Source organism: Pholcus phalangioides, unplaced genomic scaffold (genome assembly GCF_987345545.1).
Source record: "Pholcus phalangioides strain wild (caught in Gottingen) unplaced genomic scaffold, Ppha-v1.0 ptg000017l_1, whole genome shotgun sequence".
NCBI classification, from domain to species: domain Eukaryota; kingdom Metazoa; phylum Arthropoda; class Arachnida; order Araneae; family Pholcidae; genus Pholcus; species Pholcus phalangioides.
Genome location: NW_028301610.1, coordinates 61,610,633 through 61,636,209, shown reverse-complemented (window position 1 = coordinate 61,636,209; position 25,577 = coordinate 61,610,633). Strand labels below are relative to the sequence as shown.

Here is a 25,577-nt window from a genome sequence, read left to right as displayed (position 1 = left end):
AGGCCTCATAAAGATTGTTCAGCGGTTTGACGAAACTGGAATGCAGGAGGATTATTAGGAATGCTCGATATTTTTCATGGAATTTTCTATTTGTACCCATACAGATTGCAGTCGTGCCATGAACTTTTATCAGCAGATACCGTATAGAGGGAACCATTTGCGAGGTAAGCTTTCTCCAAAATCAAACAGAATCCCACCTGGGTTTTAACATCTTGTGGACAGATGAAGCTCATTTTTTGCTTCATGGCGACATTAGTACCCATAATTGTCGCACCTGGGTGACTTCTAATCCACGTGGGGTACATGCAGAAACCATTGCATTCCCCAAAAGTGACAGTGTGGTGTGGGTTCACAGGTTAATTTATCATAGGACCCATCTTCTTTCAAATGCAGTGCCTAGTAAATGGGTGGAAAACAGCCATTTACTGGGTACTTTTAAAGTTTCTACAGACTTTTTACCCACCCCATACGGCTACAGTGGATGCGTATCGTTATTTAATGCTTCTACACGAGAAGGTCGCGCTATGTTTGCCTGAAAGAGATTCTCTTTTTACCATCATGTTCATCCAAGATCAGTAGTGTATTTACAGGGGGAAATTTTTTTTTTTAATTCACGTTTCGTAAACGTATGGAAGTGATATGTGTCATTTCTATCTTAAGTAATATATAATTATTAAAGCATATTGTTTATTTTTATTTGTTTGTGTTTTCTCCACACAGACTGCTGTTGAAGTAGAAACTTATATGATTATCTAACCTTTGTATTTACAGTATTATTCACCGCCCTCCTAAATAGTATTGTCATTGTTCCCAAGAGAACTCCCTATTGCCGTGGTCTATTACCATCTCCCCCATCCTCCTCTAGGAATTAGTGATCCTGAGAACACTGCTTTAGGGGGAATATTACAGATGTTGAAAGGTATGGACAAAGACAGAGAAGTTCTTTTTTGTTCATCCAGTTTAAATAGCTTTTTTGCCCCAACCATATAATGTCTGCCCCAATGTAAGGGTGACTACATATTAGCACTGTTCATTTCGGTTGCTACTCACCCATCCATCCCTCCAGGGCCAAAAAAAAAAAAAAAAAATAAATAAAATCTGAGAGAGAAGAAATATTGAATGCCACAGCTTCTCCAAAGCCTAGGTTTTAGAGAAAAAATTGAAAAAAGAAAGATCTCTGGAGAATCGAAAAAAATCTGTACCCTTCACTCAAATTTTTTAACCTTTGCAGGACTTCAGTGTGACCTTTTTCTCATTCCGTGACTTTCCCGTGTTGGTAGACACCCTGATTTAACATACTTTGTATCCAATGTTTATAAAACTTTATCATTTGAGGTAGGCCTATATAAAAAAATTCATATGGAGAGAAAAGAAAAGCATCCACTTAACCTCACTTTTTTGTAGCATTTCTGGTATTTATAAAAGTGGGAAAAAAAAATTGGTGCCACACTTACCCTTTTTGAAATCACACTTGCCCCAATTCAAGGGGGTAAAAAATGCATGCCAACTGACTGTTCAAAAAAAAAAATATTCTGTTAAAACTATGACACATTTGTCCCAAATTGGATTAAAAATTATTTGTCAATTATTTTATGAACAAAATAATAAAAAAAAATGTTTTGCTCAGGGATGCCGGAAGAAAAAATGATTGGTGTTGCTTAAAGTTTAGGAGACATTTCTCTGTATGAATCACAACAATAACACATATTTACCATTGACCATATGCCCATTATTGAAGTAAAATGTGCCGTTTTTTTGTCCCGAATCTGTATTTGATTTCAGTCAATTTTGACTGAACAATTTTGTAAATTTTTTGTCTCAGTAAAATATGGTAAACCTATTGGCGTCTGCCCCTATATGATCAAAAGTTAAAAAATATTTTTTTTGAAGAAATTAAAATACCTACAGAAGTTGAATATAACCTATTTCGATTTATTTTTAATACTTTTTGAGAAGGTTAGGGATTCAAAATTTCTCTGGGAGATATATCCTTGGCCCCTCTAACAAAGTTTGATACTGTGCACATCCCTGAGCCTGCATGTAGTATATGTAGGCCTATGAATATTATACATTACCTAAAATACATGAGTGTATACATATATAGCAGGGCTCGAAAAAAAATTAGGCGCAAACAAAATACACACCCAGGCGTCAAGGTTTTTCCCCCCCAAACAAAATCTATCCAAAAATGTGCATTGTTTGACTTGTGAAGGCCCTATTTCCATGCTAGTAGACAAGTCAACAAAATTTTTGATAATTCTGTACTGTCCTCAGACTTTAATTTAGTTATCATACATAAAAAGATTAGGCATTAAAGCCAACTTCTCATTCACCATGGTGACCTAGTGCCTGGGATTTTTCAAGCCCTGTATATGAGTGATTTTTCCACCAGATTATTTTGAACAAAAATTTATCAACAGAAAGAATTTTGTAATTTTTCGAACCAAATCTCATAATTACTATTAAGCAAGAAGACTCTCTCTGAAATAAAAAGAGTGTGGGTTTTTTTTCCTCTCAAAAAAACTTAACGTCTTTTCCATCGCTTAGAAATAAAATTTAAAAGTTGACTGAATTTAGTACCGATAAAAGGATACAAAAATGCATAATAATAAAATAATAGAAATAATAAAAAAAAATAATGAATAACAATAACCAAATCTTATAATTACTATTATGCAAATAGACAGACTATGAAATAAAAAAGTGTGGGTTTTTTTTCTCTCTCACGAAAGCTTAACTTTGTCTTTTTATTCGCTTAGAAGTAAAAAAAAAAATTTAAGTTCACTGAATTAAGAACTGATAAAAAGACACAATAAAAGTATAATAATAATAAATAACTGAATATCATTTGGAAAATAATATTACAGGTAACTAATTGAAGAACCCGGTGCCAAAGGGTGCGTGACCCACTAGATTAGATCTGATACGAAAAAAAATTTTCAAACTTAAGTACGTAAATATGGAAAGCTGTAAGCCAGGGGTCTTCAACATATGGGGCCACATTTGGCCCTCAAAAGATTTTCGTCGCGCCATGCCGATGATTTTCATAAAATGGTTGACATTGGAAAACATTGAAAAAGGATTAATTCTAAAATTTCGGAATTAATGATAAAAACAATTCCAGAATTGGCAAAAATTTGGAATTAATGTAAAAATAATTACAGAATTTCTGAACTAAATTTCAAAATACAAATACAACGCCACAACAGGCAAATTGCCCAACGAGGTGGCTGACTTAAGAACATCATGGATCCCCGAGCCCTTTTTTTGAAGCCCTACCTACTACTACTACACCACACATGCACCCCGCCCACATCCCCCCCCCCGCGGAACCCCCCCAATGAATCGGTACATGCGGGAATGTGCGTGTACGTGTAGTGAAACCTACGTGAAGTTTTTGTTGTTTCTCTGTAATGCTTGTTATGTGTAGTGCTGCCATCTGCCACTAGTTTTCTAACTATGAGTGAAGTGTTATGATTGAATTATTTATCGTTGTAGGACTGTTGCTCTCTGTGGCGAGACTTTTTAACGGGGAGATCGGCTCGCATTTGCGCCTTGAAGTTGGGAACCACAGAAAACCAACTTCAGCCGACCACTAGTGAAAAAAATTAGTGACAAAAATAATAAAAAATCAATAAGAGAAATAATTTCGTAATTTCTTATAGAAATAATTTCACAATCAATAATGGAATAATTGCATAATTATTGAAAGCAGAAGGATTTCAACATAATTTGAGAAGGAAAATAATTTTGGAATTATAACAATAAATAAAGAATCAATTAAAACAATTTCAGATTAAAATTAATCCTGTAATTAATTAATTTAATCAGTAATTAATCTAAAACTTTTTCAGGATTGGTGAAAAAAAAATTGCTTCAGAAATAATCAAAATTGATAAATAATAAGTCTTCAATTATTTTTCTACAGGTTTTTGTACGTCATACCCTTTGTTTGAAAAACAAGTGTTTGTACATCACACCCCCTATGGTTCACGGATAGCGTGTGTAACCTTTATCTTTAAAAGAAAAGAGCATTCAGAGAGTATAAAAGTGGGCGAGGTGACCTATCATTGTTTACTGATAAAAGAAGACTGTTGAAGAAAGCGATAGTAAAAAGGAGAAGTTGAATCTAGGTTGGCAGATAACATTGGCTCTACCCAAAATCCTTTTTTCGATACGTCAATAACGGTTGTAAGGGGACAGTTGGCCCCCTCTCGATAGGAGGGTCTAGGTTAGAGAGCAATGTAGGCATGTGTAGTGCTTTCAATGACTTTTTTGCATCAGATTTTAATGGAGATAATGATATTCAATATACAGGTGTTTTGCATGGGGTAATAAAATCTTCAACGAAATTGAGATGGAAGACATACATAAAGGATTAATTTTTTTCCACGTAAACGAATCTTCAACAATGTTTCTTGTAACCCAAAGGAATAGTAAGCAATACTGAAAATAATATACATTTTTGATAAATTTTATTTTGAGCATCTCTAGTTAACTGTAATAAATCTATGGCTGAAGATTTGAATTGTCTTTCCAGGGCCACAACTGCGGGAGGGGGGATCTGCTGGTGGACCAAAGGAAGTGCAAATTTGACACTTTAATCTCTTCAACGTTTTAAGGAAGCACCAAAATACATCTAGTTGCGACCCTGTGTGTTTCATAAAGTGTGAAATGTTTATTTTTAATACGCCATATCTCTACAAAATAACAGAATTGTCAATAAGCTAGTGCTTAGTTGAATAGGTAGAGTGAACATAAATATTTGAATTATTTCAGTTCCATTTTGTAGGCCGATGCTTTGGCCAAGGCCAATGAAAATAGTTATTCAGTATTATTGCCATTTGCCAGGGCCATAGTGTGCTTTCTCCGGGAAGGGGCAGATTTTTCCTTGGGGGTCCCTCTTATTATGCTAAACAAATATAAACATTTTTGGGGTCCCATTCAGCTCAGAGTCCAGGCATGGGCGGAGTTACGGGGGGCATTACCCCCCACAGCATCAAAGGTGAAGTCAACTGATCTAATGTATATATGTATAGATGAATCAACATTATCATCATCTTGCCCCTCCAGACTTCCAAGTCTATCTCCGCCTATGGGTCCAGGGGCAGTGTCCCGGTTGCCCCATCTTATTTACAGCTCTGCCATTTACTCTTTAATTCAATAAATTCATTTATTCTTTTTTTTGGACGCTTATAGTGAGTTGCCTGGCATAATGGAATCACTTCTTTTTATCCAAAAAGCATTGTATAGAAAATTCACATAAGAGGATTAACCTTTGATTTTTTTTTTTTTTTCTAAATTAAAGGAAAATTGAAAGTTTGGATAGAAATTTTGTTTTGCATAAAAGACGGTTCAAAATGGTTTGTTATGTAGAGACTCTACAGCAGTGTTTCCCAAAGTGGGTAATATCGCCCCCTGGTGGGCGATGGAATGGTCCAAGGGGGCAGTAGAACCTACTGATTTAACATAGGATCCTATGGGTTTACTTGAGTTGGGGGGGGGGGTATGAAAAGAACAAATTTCTGATGAAGGGGGGCGATGGAACAAAAAGTTTGGGAGACTATGCTCTACAGTTTCATACATGTGTTAGAAGGTTTCTCTCCCATTATTCCACAAATAAAATGCAACTGGGAAATTTTCGGGAATCTGAACTTATTTCCTGGATCCCTGAAAAAGAATATGGTTGAACTAGATTACATTTATATACTGAACTAGACTTACCTAAGCAATTTTTATCGCCAAAAGCATGCATTTTAGAAGCTGCAATAATTAAATTAAATTTTGAATAAAATTGATGTTATTAGATAAATTATCAAATTGCCCACAGTCTCGGGGGAAAAAGTCTTCTGGAAATTATGATGAGATGAACTCTAAAAGAAAATTCATCTTGTCTTCACCAGGACTCGAACCCAGGCCCTCTTGCATACCGGTAAAGCATGGAATACCGACCGCCAGGGCTGCAGCTACTTGCTTGATCAGCTGACACCAGGGCTGTCTTGAGAGCATCTTGGGCCCCCAGGCTAATTGGTTTTTCTGAGACCCTTCCTTGAAAATTTCAAGATCTCATTTTCGTGAGGCCCCTCTTCTTTTGAGGTGCCTGGGTGGGCCATGTGTTAAGATGGCACTGGCAAGCACACATTTAATGTTCAACGAGACGCTAAAAGGTTAAATTTGACCCTATGCTGATCTGGGGCAAGAGATATACTTGTTCCCCCACTCCACTTAACCACCGGAAACTTCTATACTATAAAATAATTTACTGAACAGCATATCATATTTCATAATTATAGATTCAGTGATTTCGGCTCAACATGATTTCTCTGTTACCTTTGTACTCCATTTATGACTCCCTTGGAGGTCGAATTTTGAAAAAAATCGTTAAGTCTTTACATCATGAAATGAAACTGACAAAATTTCATCTTTATAGATTCATAGTTTTGGCTAGACAATGATGAATCAGTCAGTCAGGACATGGAATTATGTATATAAGGTGGTAACTACCGAACACCCAATAATTACACACGATTCCTTATGAAATACTATGGAAAAGTGTTTTCCGTTTTTTATCTGCCCCATAATTAGAGTATAAAATTCAGAGAGTATAAAAGTGGACGAGGTGACCTGTCATTGTTTACTGTTAAAAGAAGAGGGTGTTGAAGAAAGCGATAAGGGATAGTAGAAAGGAAGTTGAATCTAATTTGGCAGATAGCAATGGCTCTGACCCAAAATCATTTTTAAGGTACGCCAATAACTGATTTAAGGGGAAAGTTGCCCCCCCCCCAATAGGAGGGTCTAGGGCAGGGTTTTCTAACTGGGGTTCCATGAGAGCATTTTCGGGGTTCCGCGGAATCGAAAATGAAGGAATCCTAAAAATACCAGAACCCTGATAGCTTCAAAAATGTTCTTGTTACTGTTTCGCCTAAAGCAATTGTTGAGGACGTGTGCTCTAAAAAAATTTGGGATAATTTGGCCAGCAGGAGACAATATTTATGTTAGCTCCATTTTCTTTCTTTCTATTCTCTCACACACAAATCTTTCATTCAACAACTGAGTCAAGAAGACATTTCCGAAAACAAAATCTACATATGGATTTCATTAGGGTCTTCCTCCAAGGATGCTGAACTTTTGAATAGTCTCGTTGAATTCTTTGCCCCCTCCTCGTCTCTTCCTTTTAAGATCGCAATTGAGCTTCATGATGTCAGATTCTTATTGCTTTTCTGAATTAGGAAAAGACAGCTCACCAGGGCCAGCTTAGTCAATGGTGCAAGGGGTGAGGTGCACCCAAGCGGCAGGTTGTAAGGGCATCTTCAAAATTTTCAAAAATTTCACACAGTGAAAATTCACATATGACATCATGCTTTTGAGTCATACCACGACAACAGAGATGTTGAGAAACTTGGAATAAATAGTCATTTCTTACGATGGTAATACCAGAAACAAGAATGTAAGCTATCAGGGAAGGCTTGAGACAAAATCTGAATTTGGGATCTCAGATTTTTGTGTCTTCTGTCTATTCCCCCCATAGCCCCTACATCCTGCGTCAGGGCCCCTAGGCTGGAATCTTTCGCGAACCCCAAGCCATATTTTGAATTGGGGATCCTTCTACAGTTAGTTTATAGCGTGAAAAAAAGATGGTACGGATAGAGTCCCGGGCCCCGGGCTGGAGTCCTGTCAGCTCTATCCTTGTGGGTCATGCCCCTCCCTCATAATTTATCACAACAATTCCTAACAATTTTTTTTTGTTCTTTCATCTCGGATTAAGTGTCTCTTCAGAACGGACGAAAATAATTTTCTTTGACCAATGAAACTTTTTCACGCATTCACCATGGACATGGCATCCCATGAGGCCGCAATGAGTCACATGGCCCAAGAGCAGCACCTGTATTCTATGAAAATTCAAAATATGCATTTTGGCTCCCTCACCCACTATTTATTCCAGAATGGTCCGGAAGTAAAGGAAAAATTTGGCTTCTCATTCATCCGGTCTCTGGAGTACCAGAAACACCTTTGAAATAAATTTCTTACTTAATAAAAAATAATCTTGTTCTACATCCTCTTTACATGATAAGTGTCGATGGCTTCCTAAATTAAGTACTGTTTTAAGGTTCAAACTACCTGTTATCTGGCAGCATTAGAAACGGTAAAATTCTGGATCAAAAATCAGAAAAATCTGTTCCAAAAGTGGGACGTATGGTCACCATTTTGCACAGTAAACAATGGTGTGCGGCTTTCTTCTAAAAAAAAAAAAATCAGGTTTATCTAGAGGTCCCCTTGACTGAAGCTCTGCCAGCCTCCCAGGGTCGCCTTTAGGGGCAGCATATTGCACTCGGGCGGCAGGTAAATTCGAGCCACCCCTGCAGCTCACGCATGTTAAAATAACGAATTCATGATTTAAATTATTGTCACACTATGTTAGCTCGCAAATATACACTGCTGGCCACCCAAATTGCAACACCAAGAAAGACAAGAGATATCGCAACAATATTTATTTTGTAGATAACATGTTGACCAAGCATCAAATGATTAAATTTATAGACTTCTGTGAGGTGTGGTTCCTGCCAAAATCAGTAGCCAGAGTAGCTGCCATTGTTGGAGATCACCGCTGCCACACGCCTCGGCATTGATTCAAAGAGACTTTGGATGTGTTCTTGGGGTACAGCAGACCAAGCAGCTTCCACACGTTGCCAAAGTTGATCTGGTGTGGCAGCTGGGGATGTAATCTGGGTCAATCGTTGAGCAACCATGGACCACATGTTTTCTATCGGCGAAAGATCCGGAGAGCGAGCTGGCCAGGGAAGCAATTCAATCTGGCGATTGACGAAGAACCTTTGGACAATGCGTGCCACGTGTGGTCGCGCATTATCCTGTTGAAATATGGCTGTGGGCAAGCCCTGAAATTAAGGAAGGACAACTGGCTCCAACACCTCGGAGATGTAGCGCTGGCTTTTTAAAGTACCGGCAATGCGTACTAGAGGAGTGCGAGAGTGATATCCAATACCGCCCCATACCATAATACCCGGTGCAGGACCAGTGTGGCGGTGCATAACGCAGCTGTTCAGCATCCTCTCTCCACGGTGTCTCCAGACTCGAATCCGACCATCGTGGTGTTGCAGACAGAAGCGTGACTCGTCAGTAAAGACAATTTCATTCCATTGTGCCATCCACATCCTTCTTTCATCGCACAATTGGCGGCGGAGACGTCTGTGGTTCTGCGTCAAGGGTAGACGAAGCAATGGACGTCTTGCGGACAGACCACTCTGCTGTAAACGGCGTCGAATGGTACACACAGACACTGGATGATGCGGTACAGACTGAATGTGCTGTGCTATGGTTCGTGATGTGGCTGAGCGATCCGTCACTGCCATACGCACAATACGCCTGTCATCACGTGAAGTGGTGCACTGAGGTGGATGCGATCGAACACGTCGGTCCGTCGTACCCTCCTGCATCCAACGATCACATATCCGCATTACAGTTGTTTGGTTTCGTTCAACACGACTACCGATTTCCCTGAAAGATAATCCACAATCTCGGTAGGCCACTATCCTTCCTCTGTCGAACTCGGATACTTGATCAAAAGATGATCGCTGTTTTCTACGAGGCATAATTGATCGTTTTTTTGAAAAAACCACAAGAAAAACACAATTGCCGTACTTCAAATCGTCGAAATCTCCAAGCCTTAAATAGCGCTTTGAAGTGGCGCCACAGGCGCGAGTGATTGCGTCTGTGCTGAAATTCTAATCATTTGCATATCTCACCTCCGCTAATGCATGTTGTAAATTTCATATTATTTGCATGCTTCCTTCAGGGTGTTGCATTTACGGTGGCCAGCAGTGCATTTTTTGACATGTTTATTTACTACAAGTGAGGATTATTGTTCCGAAGAGTGAATAGATTTTTGGGACATCCTGTACATTGAAGGATTTTTCAAAATTTGTTAAGGGTTCTGCGTAATAGTCTCATAATCATCAAGAGTTCTACGTGAGCTTTCACGTTGGAAAACCCTGAACTAGGGTAGAGAACAATGTAGGTATGTGTAGTGCTTTCAATGACTTTTTCCCGTCGGTTTTTAATAGAGCAGGGTTCCAAGCAAAATCTGCTCGATCGTTTCCCTGACCATGACTCAAAATTTTCCCTGACCAAAAACGTATACACAGGCGGTTCCCACTCAAAAAATTAGAAAACGTAGGACGAGGGGGTACCGCCATAGACAACATAATCATAGCATAATGTCTGTCAGAGTACCAGGATTTACTATTATCTGCTAGGGAGGGGAGTTCAGATGTGGCAGTGATTCCAGTGCTGCCAAGGGGTAGTAGGGGGTATAGGAGTAGAATCCACAAATTCAATATAGGCCTGAAGGACATTTGCTTCTCACTTGCAGTCATGTTCTTGGAACTTCCAGCATTTATCGATAGGTGGTTTCATTCGAATGGGATCCATCTAAATAGGAGGGGGTTCTGGGAGGTTTACAATAGTCTTAGGTTAGGTTTTTTACTCCCAGACCACGCAGTTGGGATTGCGGGTTCACCATTGGGATTGGGATAGTTAATGATAATCACAACAGTACTGATGGGGAATTACGCACCTCTGACTTGGATGGCTTCTCGACTGACACTAAATCACAGGGCAAATTAAAATGTGTGCTAATTAATGCCACGAGCTTGGGTAATAAGAAAGATTTTTTAGAAACTATGATAGTTGTGGAGGACTTGGATCTTATAGCCATTACAGAATCTTGGGCAAACGATGGGGATGAATCTTTCTTACACATCTCAGAATACGATACTTTAAGAAATAGATCTGATAGGAAAGGGGGTGGAATGTTGATATACGTGAAATCATGTTTGAAGGATAGAGAGTAACGTGGGAAGTGATATTGAAACTATATGGGGTTGAGCTTGAAAACAAAAGACATCAAACTTATCGTTGGGGTTTGTTACAATCCACCGAATAGGGATCCAAACTACATCACCAAATTTCATGATGAAATTTCCTATATGTGCAAACGTAAGAGGGTTATCATACTTGTGGATTTCAATTACTCAGGGATAGATTGGGAGAATCTTTCATCTACAGAACAGTATAAAAGGGACTTTCTTAAGTTGCTCAAAAAAATTTTGAATCAGAAGCAACTAGGGGTACTGTATTTTGGATTTAGTTCTTACTAGTTCTGAGGATCTTGTTGAACATGTTTCAGTGGGGAAAGTTTTCTTCCAGTGATCATCGTATCGTCAGTTTTCACTGTAACTTTCCCTCGAATAAGGATGATAACAAAAGACTGGTTCCTTGTTTTCAGAGAACTAACTTTGATGTTTTGAGAGGAAGGTTTCAAAGACCGGTTGGAATCAGTAGGGGTGGTAAGTCAATGGGAAGAATTTAGTACAAAGCTGTCTTCTGTTTTGCACAACGTCATACCCTTTGTTCGAAAAAAGCGTGTTTGTACATTGCACCTTCTATGGTTCACGGATAGCGTGAGTAACCTAAAAGAAAAGAGCATTCAGAGAGTATAAAAGTGGACGACGTGACCTATCATTGTTTACCGATAAAAGAAGAGCATTGAAGAAAGCAATAAGGGATAGTAAAAAGGAAGTTGAATCTAGGTTGGCAGATAAGATTGGCTCTGACTCAAAATCATTTTTTCGATACATCAATAATGGATGTAAGGGGACAGTTGGCCTCCTCTCGATAGGAGGGTCTAGGTTAGAGAGCAATGTAGGCATGTGTAATACTTTCAATGACTTTTTTGTGTTTTTAATAGAGATAATATTCAATAAACGGGTGTTGCCTGGGTTAATAAAATCCTCAACAATATTCAAGTGGAAGACATGGAGGTCCTAATATTATAAAAAATGTATGTGCAAGCAAAGCACTAGTACCAGATGATATCTATCCCAGGGTCCTCAGGGAATGTACTAATGAATTGTTGGGGACAGTCACACAGATATACAAGAGTAGTGTTGCTGAGGGTATCGTCCCAAGGGATTGGAAACTTGCTAATGTTGTTCCGATATTTAAGAAGGGTAGTAGAGAAACCGTGTCCAATTATCGTCCAGTGAATTTGACGAGCTCCCACTTGAAAATTTTAGAGATTATCATCAAAAGGTGTGACATTACCAGTGGACATAGCCAGGGAGGGAGCAGAGGGAGCGATTGCTCCCCCAATCGAAATTTTGCTTACATTGGCGCCTATTTTTCTAAATGACTTTTGATCTTTAAAAAAACTTGAAAAATATTGATTTTTTTATTTTCTACCGTCATTGACTATAATGTGATGAGTAAGGAAAAAAATCTACATTTATATTTGCGCCTCTTACAGTTTCACAGATTGGGTTTGTACTAATCCTTAAGAAAAGAATGAAAAAAAGAAAGTTGAGGTTTTCATTAACATTTTTGACAATTGCTCTCAAGCTCTTCATCTGGAAGTATGTTCAAATCAGCCTCTGTTCCCCTACCTTTATTAAAGGGCAGAATCTTGCCCGCTTCTAGCTCTAGCTTTTTCTATTGCTATTGGTCGTTCTCGGTAGAGCTCCTTGAAATACCTTTCATAGGTATGAGGATATGGCGTTCACGAAATGTTCATTCTGTTCTAAAGGGCCACCAAGAGCTTTGACTAAGGCGCTTTTTGAAGAAATTAAGCACGGGAACCTATTGTGGACAGACTACTGAACCTATGAAGTAATGGCTAGGATTCAAGCTCCAAGAATTATCGCCTTTTCTTTGGGCGCCTTATGTAAAGCTTGAGGCATAGGCGGAGATAGACTTGGAAGTCGGGGGGGGGGGGGCACGATGATGTCAATTCCTCTTGAAATATATACATTACATCAGTCGACTCCACCTTCGATGCTTGGTGGCCTATCTCCTTGGAAGCCATGGCTTGAGGTCCTAGAAATACCACTTTATGTATGGGGGGGGGGGGACTTAACTAGATTCATAACGCCTAGAAATGCCACGTTATCTGCAGGTGCCTTGGCAAGAGCTACTAGCTTCTGTATAGGGTAGTGTCAAAAACTAAGAAAAGGTGGAAAACAGATATGAGCTTTTGAGCCGTAAAAAACCCAAGATTTTGAGGCACAAAAGGGGGTTCTGGAAGAGTTTGTCTTAAAGTTGGATAAATGAAAAATCTATAATCTTGGGTCAATAATGCTCTGGTATGTCGAAAATGCGAGAGGAAGTTAGTCTTCTATATTTGTACGGCAATATATTGTACTATATTATATGGTGATAGTGCATAGTTTTATGTTAAAATGTGACTTTTTCAGAAACATTGTCTTTTTTTCATGGTGTAGTTTCTCTTCACTATTTCATAATTATGCATATACAACTGTGTGCCGAATAGGAGAAATTATTCCCTGGAAAAAGTTATGGGGCCGGTGTGTTTGCTACATTTACCCCAAACATGTTGGGGTAAATCAAGAAGCTATCCATACTTAGAATAAGACAACCATATGTATTCTTTATGGGCATTGTATAATATTTTATCATGTGTATATATTGTTTATATATTTTGTAATTGCATTTTTAATATATATGACATCCATATTTTTATGGGCATCTTTTTCTCAGCCACCTCATTGGGCATTTTGCCTGTTGTGGTGTGACACGTATATCTCCTCTCCAATTCATCCCTGTATATCTTAAACTTTGACACCAAATGAATGAATGAACGCCAGAACTTTGCCACTGGACTTATCCCGTTGCCGAGATCTCGTCCTGAGTCTGGAACACTTTATTTAGTGTAAAAAAAAAAAGAAAAAAAAAACTTTTTTACAACATATTTTCCCCGGACAATTGGGTAGTGTCACGATTAACAAATTTTGTGGTGATTACAGACGAGACAGGATTAGGAGTTGGAGAAGTTTCAGGGTTTAGTTAAGATGAATGTACACATATTAGGATGGAGGTATGTTTTAAAAGCAATTGAGCACCCCCCCCCCCCATGCCATCTCATCTGTTATCTTACACTTGCCATATTATTTACACAGGATACAAAATAAAAAGAAATGAGAATCTTATTGTGAAATAATATATATATATATATATCCATCGGAGCGAGTCATCTCGCTTAACACCTTATTGGTGAGCAAATGGGTTTGATAAGTTGCATCAGTTTTATTGGGTTGAGTTCACTTGCTCCGGTGGATTTAATGAAAATATACAAAATAGAAGTATTGTGTGGGGGAATATATATAATAGGGAGCACCCGTGGCATCTCGCTTAGCCCCTTATTCAGTGAGCAACATGAATACGACAATATGAGTACGCACGTGTGTTGTGGACATGAAATGCATGGACAACTTCAATGGAGGAAAGAGAAATACACACATATACACACATTTATATACATATATATAACTGCCAGGTCGAGTCGTCTCGCCCTAATCCTATTTTGGTGAGCACTGTGGGCTTGGTTTAAATGGGGGATTGTCTGGAGAGAGCCTTAGCTAAGGATCAGCTTCGGTCTTGGTGTTTTGGTTGACTCGATCTGGTGGTTATATTTATATTTAAAAAAAAATGAATATATATATAATATAAACTACATGTGTAATGGTTATTATGAAACCATTCGTGTCGTCCCGCCTAGCACCCTAGCTAGAATAGCGGCATGAAGGACACTTGTAACTTTTGACACCAGTGCCCCCCCCCCCGACTTCATCATCATTTATCCGTGACTGCCCAGAATATCCTGACACAGGGGATTCTCAAACTTTTTCCTCCCGAAATGCCCCTTTTCCCTATTCAATGCTTATCCGCGAGCTCCACCTGCTCCCTAAAGCTGTTTAACTAAAAATATTTTCGAAAAACCTTTGTCAGTGTCACCGCTCTGTAGTGCCTCTGACGAAGATTGATAGCACACCAGGGTGTCGCGGTGCACAGTTTGAGAGCCCATTGGTCTAATGTACGAAAACCCACTACAAAGAACTGAATAAGTACGCATCAATACACCAACACGTTGAGACGTCCTTTTAAAAAAAAAAGGGTGGCGATGTGCCACGAGCACACAGACTCTGAGAATCCGTTGAATATTTCCAAAATAAAATAATAAAAATTCTCGAAAATTTTAACTGGATCTCATCTTCATGAAGTCCCTTATGCACTTGAGACACCTGGACCGGGGCTGGAATTGTCCATGTATTACGAGGAAAGTTTAAAAGTAACTGTGAAGATACATACATATACTATTTCAGAAAAACAGAAAAGTGTCCACAAAACTTTGAGTCTGTTCTTAAAAGATTATCTAGTGTTTTTCAATTAGCACTTATCCGAGGGCTTACAATGCTTTCTAATATGAACTATGGTGTCGTGAGGTTTGCCAGCACTTACCCGAATGCCCCCGGTCAAATTACGAGGGGAAAAATCCAAGAAATTATTAGTCCAGAGGATTCTCAAACTGTGCATCACCAACCTTTGTCGGGGGCACCGCGGAGCATCTCGAAGGTTTTTCAGATTCGTTGTTAAACTTCTCTGGGGAGCTGCGTACAAGCATTGATTAAAGTAACGGAGTTATGGTCACGCATAATATAAAAAAGAATTTTTCGGCATATATTAATTTGTTAGGAATTCTGTAAGAAAAATGTCTTTCTACGATTGAGTAGAAGTGGTGTACATGTGATACATGCTTACGATAAGAGTGCAACATGATAAAAGCGATTAAATGGAAGCATGAAGATTTCTCTGTGCTTTCATATCTTGGAATAATTTTAGAGAAAGAGAAAATATATATTTTTCCTTTTTATTTTTTATTCTCCTATTATTTTTTATATTTTAATCTAAATTTTTTTCCAACTACCTGTTAGGGTGACTTCCCAGTTGTTTTTAGTGTTTGCATTTGTATAAATACACAAAACATAAAATGGAATTAAATTTTTTTTTAATTAATTAAAAAATTAAAATACATTAATCAATTGAAAGGTAATTAATTTAATTTGAAAAATAACATCAACTGAAAACAAAATAAATTTGATTTTTATAAATTGGGATATTTAAAGTTCTTTCCACTAATGAATAATTTCAAGTCTGCGCCTTAAGCACAAACAAAAAATGGCGCCTTTCACAATTTCGCTCCCCCACGGACCAAAACCTGGCTACGTCACTGGACATTACCATTCAGGCCCCCGCGGAAATGATCCTTATTCTAGTCATTTTTAATAGATATTAATTTGTTTTACCTTATTTTGTTTCCTGGATCGATCGGCGGGATCATGTGTCTGCCGATTGGCTGCCGTCTTTATTTTGGTTGCCAGATTCTGTGTTATATTTTTTACAATATTTTCCTTTTCTTTCATGAAGTTATGCAAATTAAATGCAAGCCTAATACCGCACCTTCGATCTTGTGATTGGTTCTGTCATGAAGCATTGTGGGAATGCTCCTGTATAAAAACTAGATAGAGATGTGCACGACTACTACCTCTTCCGACTAACTTCCCACCTTCATTACTAAGGCGTCACGCTCTGTTGAGGTGTGAGCCAGATCATCTCTCAGTGAAAACAATATGTTAAATTTGGAAAGGTGTGCCTTTGGCATCTCACCCGTCTCATCGCTTGACTTTATGTGATAACGTCGTCGTGATCCCGGCGCCTGTGGATTGGTTAGTGGTCAGACCGGCTACCCTTGGACTTCTCTTGACGTCTGCCTCCAGTTTTCTACGCAATGGCTGGCCTATAGTCTCAACGGATATTTCAAGACACAAAACCGTCTGAACCTGGTATCAGGGTGTCTACCGTGGTGCATTGAAGATCACAGATTGGCTGAGACATCTTGGAGTGTCTTGTGGACGATGTGAACTAATACTGAATACCTGGGCGAAGCGGTAAGAGCGTTCTGTTTTATTGTCTCATTGTAATATTTGAGAGAAAAGGCCAACTGTGATACTTATTTGTAAAAATGTTGTACTAATTATTAATAGTTGATAGAATAAATGTTTATAATTCAACTAAAGTTTTGTTCCATTCATTATTGTCATCCATTCAATGATCACTGGGGTTAAATTAATAAAGAAACCCTTGAAACAAACGTTGCAAAGGCAGTTTGCGAAGTGGATAGATGAGCATAATGTATTGTCGGATGGGTTCAGGAAAGGGAAGTCATGTGTGACTAACCTCCTTTGCTTCTCTGATCACGTGACGAAGGCTTTGGGTAAGGACAAAAATATAGATGTTGTTTACCTCGATTTCCAGAAGGCATTTTATCGAGTCCAACATGGCAAACTCTTGAAGCGTTTACACGAGATTGGAATTGGGGGCAACTTGCTGAATTGGACAGAATCATGGTTAAGAGATAGGTCGCAACGAGTTATGGTGAACTGGGAATTCTCTGGTTGGACAGACGTCACAAGTGGAGTTCCTCAAGGGAGTGTCCTTGGCCCCATACTTTTTTCACTTTTTATCTATAAACTCGATCAGGGTATTGATGGGATTACTAGCAAATTCGCAGATGATGTGAAGCTAATGGGGGTAATCAGGAATCAAAACGATAGGGAGTTGCTCCAGACCAACTTAAACAGGATTGCAGCATGGGTAAATGATTCGATCATGACGTTTAACGTTGACAAGTGCATGGTTGCTCATTTTCGTTTGAACAACCCACGACCCTCTTACGAATTGCATGGTGTCACTATCCCAGATGCAACTAGAGTCACCGATTTGGGAATTCTCATTGACGAGTGGCTTAGGTTTTCTGAACATTGTACAGTGGTGGTCAAAAAAGCGAATAGAATGCTTGGTCTCATTTTCAAAAAGGTCTCTTCGCGTTCTCCTAAAGTCATTTTCTTCCTGGACTGGAGTATGTTGTAAGGTTTTGGAGACCATACCTACAGAGGAATATAAACTTGGTTGAAGGGGTGCAGAGAAGAGCTACATGTGTCGTTATTAGCACACAGGGCTTGAGTTATGAAGAGAGACTTCATTTTTTTGAATATGTTTACTTTGGATGAACGCAGGTGTCGAAGAGATATGATCGAAGTGTTGAAAATTTTTAATGGGATGGACCATGATGTCGCAGTGTGAATTTTTCTCTGATAGGGTTGTTAATAAATGGAATAGCTTACCCCCGGAGATAAAAAATTGTAACACAATTGACACGTTTAAAAAGAAATACGATAAACATGTTGGGGTAAATCAAGAAGCTATCTATACTTAATAAGACAACCATAATATTCTTTATGGGCGTTGTATAATACTTTATCATGTGTATATATTGTTTATAATTTTTGTGATTGTGTTTTTAATTGGGTTGCTGTATTTTTGAAATATAGCCTATGATATCCATATTTGTTATGGGCATCTTTTTCTCAGCCACCTTGTTGGGCATTGTTGCCTGTTGTGGCGTTGTATTTGTTTTTTCGCGTGTGATCTAGGCACAGCAAAAGTAAGCCTATCGATGAGCATGTCTACTTTTTTTTTGTTTTCAATTTGTGCCATTTACATGTACAGGCATGTGGGGGGGGGGGGATCAGCCCTCCAAGCGAAATGGGATACTTCATGAAATGTTCGGATTTTCTATTTCATTCAATAAATAAATCTGTTGAAAATTACCTGAATCAATGCTTTTGATTGAATAACAAATTCAAGAAAACTACGGGAAAAACAGGGCATTTTTTTCAAAAAAGTCAGAGAAACAAACCGGTATTGTCCCAGAAAATACAAGACATATGTTCACCATATTCACAATACTAAAACCTTGTTAAGTCGTCACTCCGGTTAAGTCATTGTTTTTCTTCAGGTCTGTCCTGCTTTCATAGACAACAATATTATTAAACCCTCGTTTACTCGTCGCTAATTTTAGTTAACTTGTCACAATGAAAAAGTTTGAGAGGAGCTGATGATTTCTATAGCTTCCTTTAAAACAATAGCTTGTTAACAGGATTGCCATATGCTTAAAAGTCAACAAAAACCGGAACAGTTGAAGTAACGGAAGTTACGCTGGGGAAGTTCATTCGCCGACCAAAGTTTTGGAAATGTTAGGGACTGTTCAAGCTAGACCTGATTTCTGAAAGTGTCCCACTAATTTAAGATTTCTAATTTAAACAAATTATCCTTGTTGAAAAATCAGATATTTTTTCCAAAGTTAAGGTGTTCTAATGTGTGCTTTTCCCTACCCCAGGCCCTCCATAAGTCCCTCAATGTGGACCCTGTGATTAAGGTTACCTTGTAGTTAGTATGTGAAAGATCACCTTGATAAATTTTGCCAATATTACTTCTTAGTTTTAACTTGAACTACTGATAAGGGGTCATTCAAGTATTACGTCAGTATCGAGGGGGAAGGGGGTTTCGAATTTACTGACTTTTGATGACGGTGGGGGGGGGGGGTTTGAAGGTTGCTTACACCATCAACCACCCCTTTTTGAAGATATGAAATATTCTAAGATGCTGAAGAAATTCTGCTGACAAGGAGGGGGGGGAGGGGGTCAAAAATGGCTGAAAATCAGCTTATGCAATATTTGAATGGCCCCTAAAGGATAAAAACACAAAAATTAAATTTTATGTATATGTAAAATTAATGTGCAGTAGTTTTTGTTGTGAAGAAAAGTTTACTATTCTTATAACAGTTGCTCTGATTAGTCTAAATTAAAAATTACTAGTATAAATCATAAGTATACCAGTATATTCAACACAATAAGTTAAGCAATATGAGCTCTAAAAAGATGAAAATATCAAATTTTTTTCTTTTGCAATCTATAAATTTTATTAATATTTTAATAAATGTTATATTACTTGAAATTTATATGATTTTCATGATATTGCACATTGAAACTGATGACACTTCGCATAAGTCATCATTCCGCTTAAGCCGTCATAATTTTTCAATAATATGAGGTGACGACTTATCGAGGTTTTACTGTACTTGTAAAATCACCCCTCCTTACAGCAAACTCTAGATTCACCCCATACATGTACTTACACATTGTAGAACAATTCCACTCCATCATCTACTAATACAAACACAACACCACAACAGGTAAAATGCCCAACGAGGTGACTGAGAAAAAATGGATGTCATATACTTCAAAATTACAGCAACCCTAATAAAAAGGCAATGACAAAAACTAGAAACAGTATATATATACACATGATAAAATATTATACAATGCCCATAAAGAATATTATGGTTGTCTTATTCCAAGTATGGATAGCTTCTCGATTTACCCCAACATGTTTATCGTATTTCTTTTTAAACATGTCAATTGTGTTCGAATTTACTATCTCCAGGGGGTAAGCTATTACATTTATTAACAACCCTATCAGAGAAAAATTCACACTGCGACCCCATAACCTTGCATTGCCCCTTACCAATCGATACTGGTGTCCCCTTGTAAAAGCAGTCGATTGGCGGTGTACTAAAAGTTCATGGTCCATCCCATTAAAAATTTTCAACACTTCGATCATATCTCTTCGACACCTGCGTTCATCCAAAGTAAACATATTCAAAAAAATGAAGTCTCTCTTCATAACTCAAGCCCTGTGTGCTAATAACGACACATGTAGCTCTTCTCTGCACCCCTTCAACCAAGTTTATATTCCTCTGTAGGTATGGTCTCCAAAACCTTACAGCATACTCCAGTCCAGGAAGAAAATGACTTTAGGAGAACGCGAAGAGACCTTTTTGAAAATGAGACCAAGCATTCTATTCGCTTTTTTGACCACCACTGTACAATGTTCAGAAAACCTAAGCCACTCGTCAATGAGAATTCCCAAATCGGTGACTAGTTGCATCCGGGATAGTGACACCATGCAATTCGTAAGAGGGTCGTGGGTTGTTCAAACGAAAATGAGCAACCATGCACTTGTCAACGTTAAATGTCATGATCGAATCATTTACCCATGCTGCAATCCTGTTTAAGTTGGTCTGGAGCAACTCCCTATCGTTTTGATTCCTGATTACCCCCATTAGCTTCACATCATCTGCGAATTTGCTAGTAATCCCATCAATACCCTGATCGAGTTTATAGATATATATTATATATAGATATATATATTAGAGAAAAATCCCCTGCAACACCAAAACCTTGCATTGTCCCTTACCAATCGATACTGGTGGCCTTGTAAAAGCAGTTGAGTGACGGTGTACTAATAATTCATGGTCCATCCTATCCATCCCGTTGAACATTTTGAACACTTAGATCATATCTCCCCAACACTTGCGTTCATCCAATGTAAACATATACAAAAAAAAAAAAGTCTCTCTTTATAACTTAAGCCCTGTTGTGCCAATAAGAACACACGCGTAGCTCTTTTCTGCACTCCTTCAACCACGTCTATGTCCCTCTGTAGGTATGGTCTCCAAAACTTTATGCCATACTCCAGTCCAGGACAAACTAAGGGGCCGTTCAAGTATTACGTCAGCAAATTTTTAACCATTTTTGATCCCCCGTTAGCAAAATTTCGTCATCAACTCTGCCTCTCTGAATCCTAATGCATATTGGGATCAGAGATGTATACGGGGGGGGGGGGGGGGGGGGGGAAGCATAGGGGTGTCCCCAGACAATAAAATTTTTTTAATGCAATTTTTTTTTTAAATTGAAAGTTCAGAAGAAAATACCTTTATATATTATAGTCAATTTCTGTTAATTTCAATGCTATTTGAAGGGCAAGAACTCAAAATTTATCTTTAATAAATTCATTGCGACCCACCCTCTAAGCCATATAATGACAAACCACATAAAGGCCTTTGGCCCGTGGACCAAATATGGCCCTGGGGGTTATCTGATGCAGCCTGCCCTCCAACAAACCTAATTTTGTAAAAATTAACTAAGCAGCACATTTATAGATCACTTAAGTGACCTGTGGTGCAATTCCAGAGCATTTAAGTGGTCCGTGGCACATTTTTAGGTCACTTAAATGACCCGTGGTGCAATTCCAGAACACTTAAGCGATCCGTGACACATTTAGAGATCCCTTGAGTAACATGTGACATAGTTTTAGAGCACTTAAGCAGCCACCAGGGTGGTTCTACATCACTTAAGTTACCTGTGACACATTCTCAGATTATTTAAGTGATCTGCGGTGCTGCGGATTATATGCCCATATAATTACGATCATTTGAGTGATGCGTGGTACTGTTCCAGAGCACTTAAGCGGTTCAGACATTCCCAGACTACTTGGATCCGCGAAACAATTTAGAGATCACTAAAGTGGCTCTGTAGGGCACTTATCAATAGGAAGGAATGTTACTTCAAGTGACCACAAACTATCAAAAGGTTTTTTCGTTTTTGGCGCACCGAGTAAGATGCCATTAAGAATATTTCATGTTTTCATAAAGGGTGGTTGGTTAACGTAAGCATTATCCAAACCCTCTCGTCAAAAGTCAGTAAATCTGAAACCCCTCCCCCTCATAGATGCTGACGTAATATTTGAATGACCCCTAAGCGGCGGAAGAATGACTTTAGGAGAACATGAAGACACCTTTTTGAAAATAAAACTGAGCAGCATTCTATTTGATTTTTTAACTACTGCTGAACAATGTTCAGAAAACCTGAGCCGCTCGTCAATGAGAGAGAGAATTTCCAAATCACTCACCCTATAAATGGAACAGCTTTGGTATAAGGGACACGCCAAATTGGCGACTATTTTCCGGTGATAATTTGCCATCGTCGGCGCACTCTGGTTCGGTGTTGTTCTGTTGGGTTGTCGCTGTTCTGGAAAATTCTGCCAGGCGGCGTTAGTTGTTTAGCGCGTCTTTTCAAACCGCCGTACAGCGATTTTGTCGTTTGTGCTTGTTCCGAGTGTTTGGATTACATTTTCGTCGCTGGTCAGGTTGTATTGTTCCCTTTTTTTCCCCTTTACTTAAATAGTGCCCGTATTTTATTTATACCCTGATCGCTTAATTATTTAAACAACGGTCTGGGCTTTATTTAAACCCAGATTGATTTATTATTTAAACAATGATCCGGGCTTCATTTAAACAATGCCTGGGTTTTATTTAAACCCTGATTGATTTATTATTTAAACAATGGTCCGGGCTTTATTTAAACCCAGATCAATTTATTATTTAAACAACGGTCCGGGGTGCATTTAAACAATGCCCGGGTTTTATTTAAACCCCGATTTATTTATTTTTATCCACAGTTTTATTTTTTAAACAATCCAGAGCTTATTTTTGTTTATACCATTTGTTTTTATTGTTTTTTACTGTTTTCTATGCTGGTAATTTTTTTTTCTGGTGCACGTAGTGTCTGACGGCTTTTTCTCGGACCGTCGGACATATTTGGCGTTGGAGAAAAAAGTCGCCAACCTGTCCCTTATATATAGTTGCTTTCCCTCCTTGGGGGGAACAAAGAAGCTCCTCCTTTGCTCTTGTTGCCGGTTCATTTTGAATTTCGACTCTGTCTACAACAGCGAGTAACTCCCGCTATGAGGAGTATTTTCACTATTCTCTGCTACTAATGAAGGAACTTCATATAGTTCTGAAATGTGTATATCCGTGGTCCTGTTTTGCAAGTTTGGGTCAACATACGTCGGTCGTTGGTATTTATCTAACCCAAAAGGTAATTCATTTCTAAACAATGAATAATCAGCGACCACATATTATCCACAGGACTTTAAAAAAAAATAAAAACTTACCTTGTGTTTCAATAATCAATCCATTGGTATGCTAATTGATGAAATTTATTTACACAAAACAATAGCATTATTTACACACGAAACAAAATTTACAAGTCAATCAAAAACCTTCAAATTCAGACTCATCAGGCTAATAACATCATTTTCTGCAGATTGTCCACAGCGATAGATAATATGCATTATTTAATGTTTAACCACTTTTCCAAGAGATAATCGGCAGATTATACATAGGAAAATATGGTAGTAGGATGACAGAAGAACTGCAAAATTCATAAATCCACTTTTGCCCAGAAAGTGAGGAACTATGTCAGTGAGTGATCAAAAAAATGACCTATAGAGTTTGCAAGCATTTGGACAGGGTCGCAACTAAGGGGGAGCAGGCGGGTCTTGTGCCCAGGGTGCTGGACCAGAGGGGGCGCAAATTTCATTCTGAAACCTGTCCTTGAACATAACAAGGAGGCGTCAAAATGTGCGCTTACCCCGGGTGACCAAGCATTTACTTGCAGTCCTGTATGTGGATATTATATAAAAATAATTATAATTTTTTCAAATTTACTCTTTTTATAATTTTCCTCGAGTATGCTTGAGTGGCCGCGGAGCCAATGGGAAGTGAGCACGGAGAACCGGTTGAGAACCACTGGCCTAGAGCGTGTCGTGTGCAAGCATGTGAATGACCAAAGAGTGACCTAGAGAATTTACAAAGTACGTGAATGATCAATAGAGTGACCTAGAAAGTATAGAACCAGGCGAGGGTGTAGTGGGGGGGGGGGACTTGGGAGTCTGGTCACCCCCGACACCCCCCGAAATGTGAGAAAATGACCTGACCAAAAAAAAAAGAAAAAGTTGACCAAATTTTATTGTTCTATAACTTTGATCCCGCAAACAAAATTTCTGGCTACGCCCTTGGAACCAGGTCAGTGAGCAAACAAAGTATGTGCAAGCATGTGAGTGATCAAAAGAGTGACCTTGGGAGAGTATGCAAATTTGGGAGTAACCAAAAGAGTGACTTGGAGACAAAGGCCTATTTACAGGTACGGGGCAAGCAGGTTGCACAGGGTGGCAAATTCAAGGAATGAGTGGTCAAGAAAATTAAACTAGGTTGGAAGAAGCAGTAAAATCAATGCAGCACATGGGGGGAGATACAGGGCACCCCCCCTGTAAAACCAGTGTCAAAGGTAAAGCAGACTTATCTAATGTATTTGCGTATATATAAATTGACATCATCATGCCCCCCCAGACTTTCAAGTCTATCTCTGCCTATGGTGGCAGAACCATAAATCAGCCTCTGTACACGAAGAGCAGCAAATGAGCTTTTTCTCCCCACCCCCACTAAACAAATGTTTTTCAGTATCAAAGATTTTATAAGTACTGGATCAAAAATATAAAATAAACCTACTGATGATTAAGTTTGTTCAACTTGGGACTCAATGGGTGTCATAATGCGTAAATATAAAGCATTCTGTTGTTTTCCAGTCTTTATCTTTCGGTTGATGGAATTTTTCCTTCCTCCCTAAAAATTTAAAGGCACTAAGAATCTGAAAAAAAAAAAGTTTGTGAATTTAATGCAATAATTGTAAAATCTATGAATTGGAGCATTAGAATTCTATTATCATTTAGAATAAGTGAACAAAAATTCAATATCTAGTCTGACAATTGTTTAAAATGCTCACCAAGAGTAATATATATATATAAATGTGTTTTATCAAAGCATTTTCTTCAGTTTTCATTAAAGAAAAAAAAAACAGATATTCAGTTAAAATTGACTTCAATTGAATTTAATCTTAAATTTTTAAACTCACCCCCATATTCTTGTTCTTAATACTTAATTAGCAGGAATGTAATTGTGACGTCCAACAGCAGTGGTCCGATATGTTTATATCACGTTTGTTTCATAGTATGTTTTTAATTAAGGATGCCGTTGTTTATAAGCATCGATTTACCAAGCAGTTAAATTGCTTTTACATTACACATGTGCTTTTACACATGCGCTACCATTTTACGCATGCGCTAAGGAC

At 38.4% G+C, this 25,577-nt stretch overlaps 1 protein-coding gene across 1 annotated transcript in view; it reads right to left on the bottom strand.

Moving 5' to 3' along the window:
* Positions 1 to 25,577, bottom strand: part of LOC149074466 (beta-1,4-glucuronyltransferase 1-like) — a 65,210-nt gene extending 39,633 nt beyond the window's left edge. Inside the window, exons 1-2 of the mRNA XM_089246951.1 lie at positions 25,362 to 25,577; positions 24,959 to 25,097 (exon numbers count right to left, since the gene is read on the bottom strand). Of these exons, the coding sequence (XP_089103077.1) occupies position 24,959 (1 nt within the window). The 5' untranslated portion in view covers positions 24,960 to 25,097; positions 25,362 to 25,577. The remainder of the gene's footprint in view (positions 1 to 24,958; positions 25,098 to 25,361) is intronic.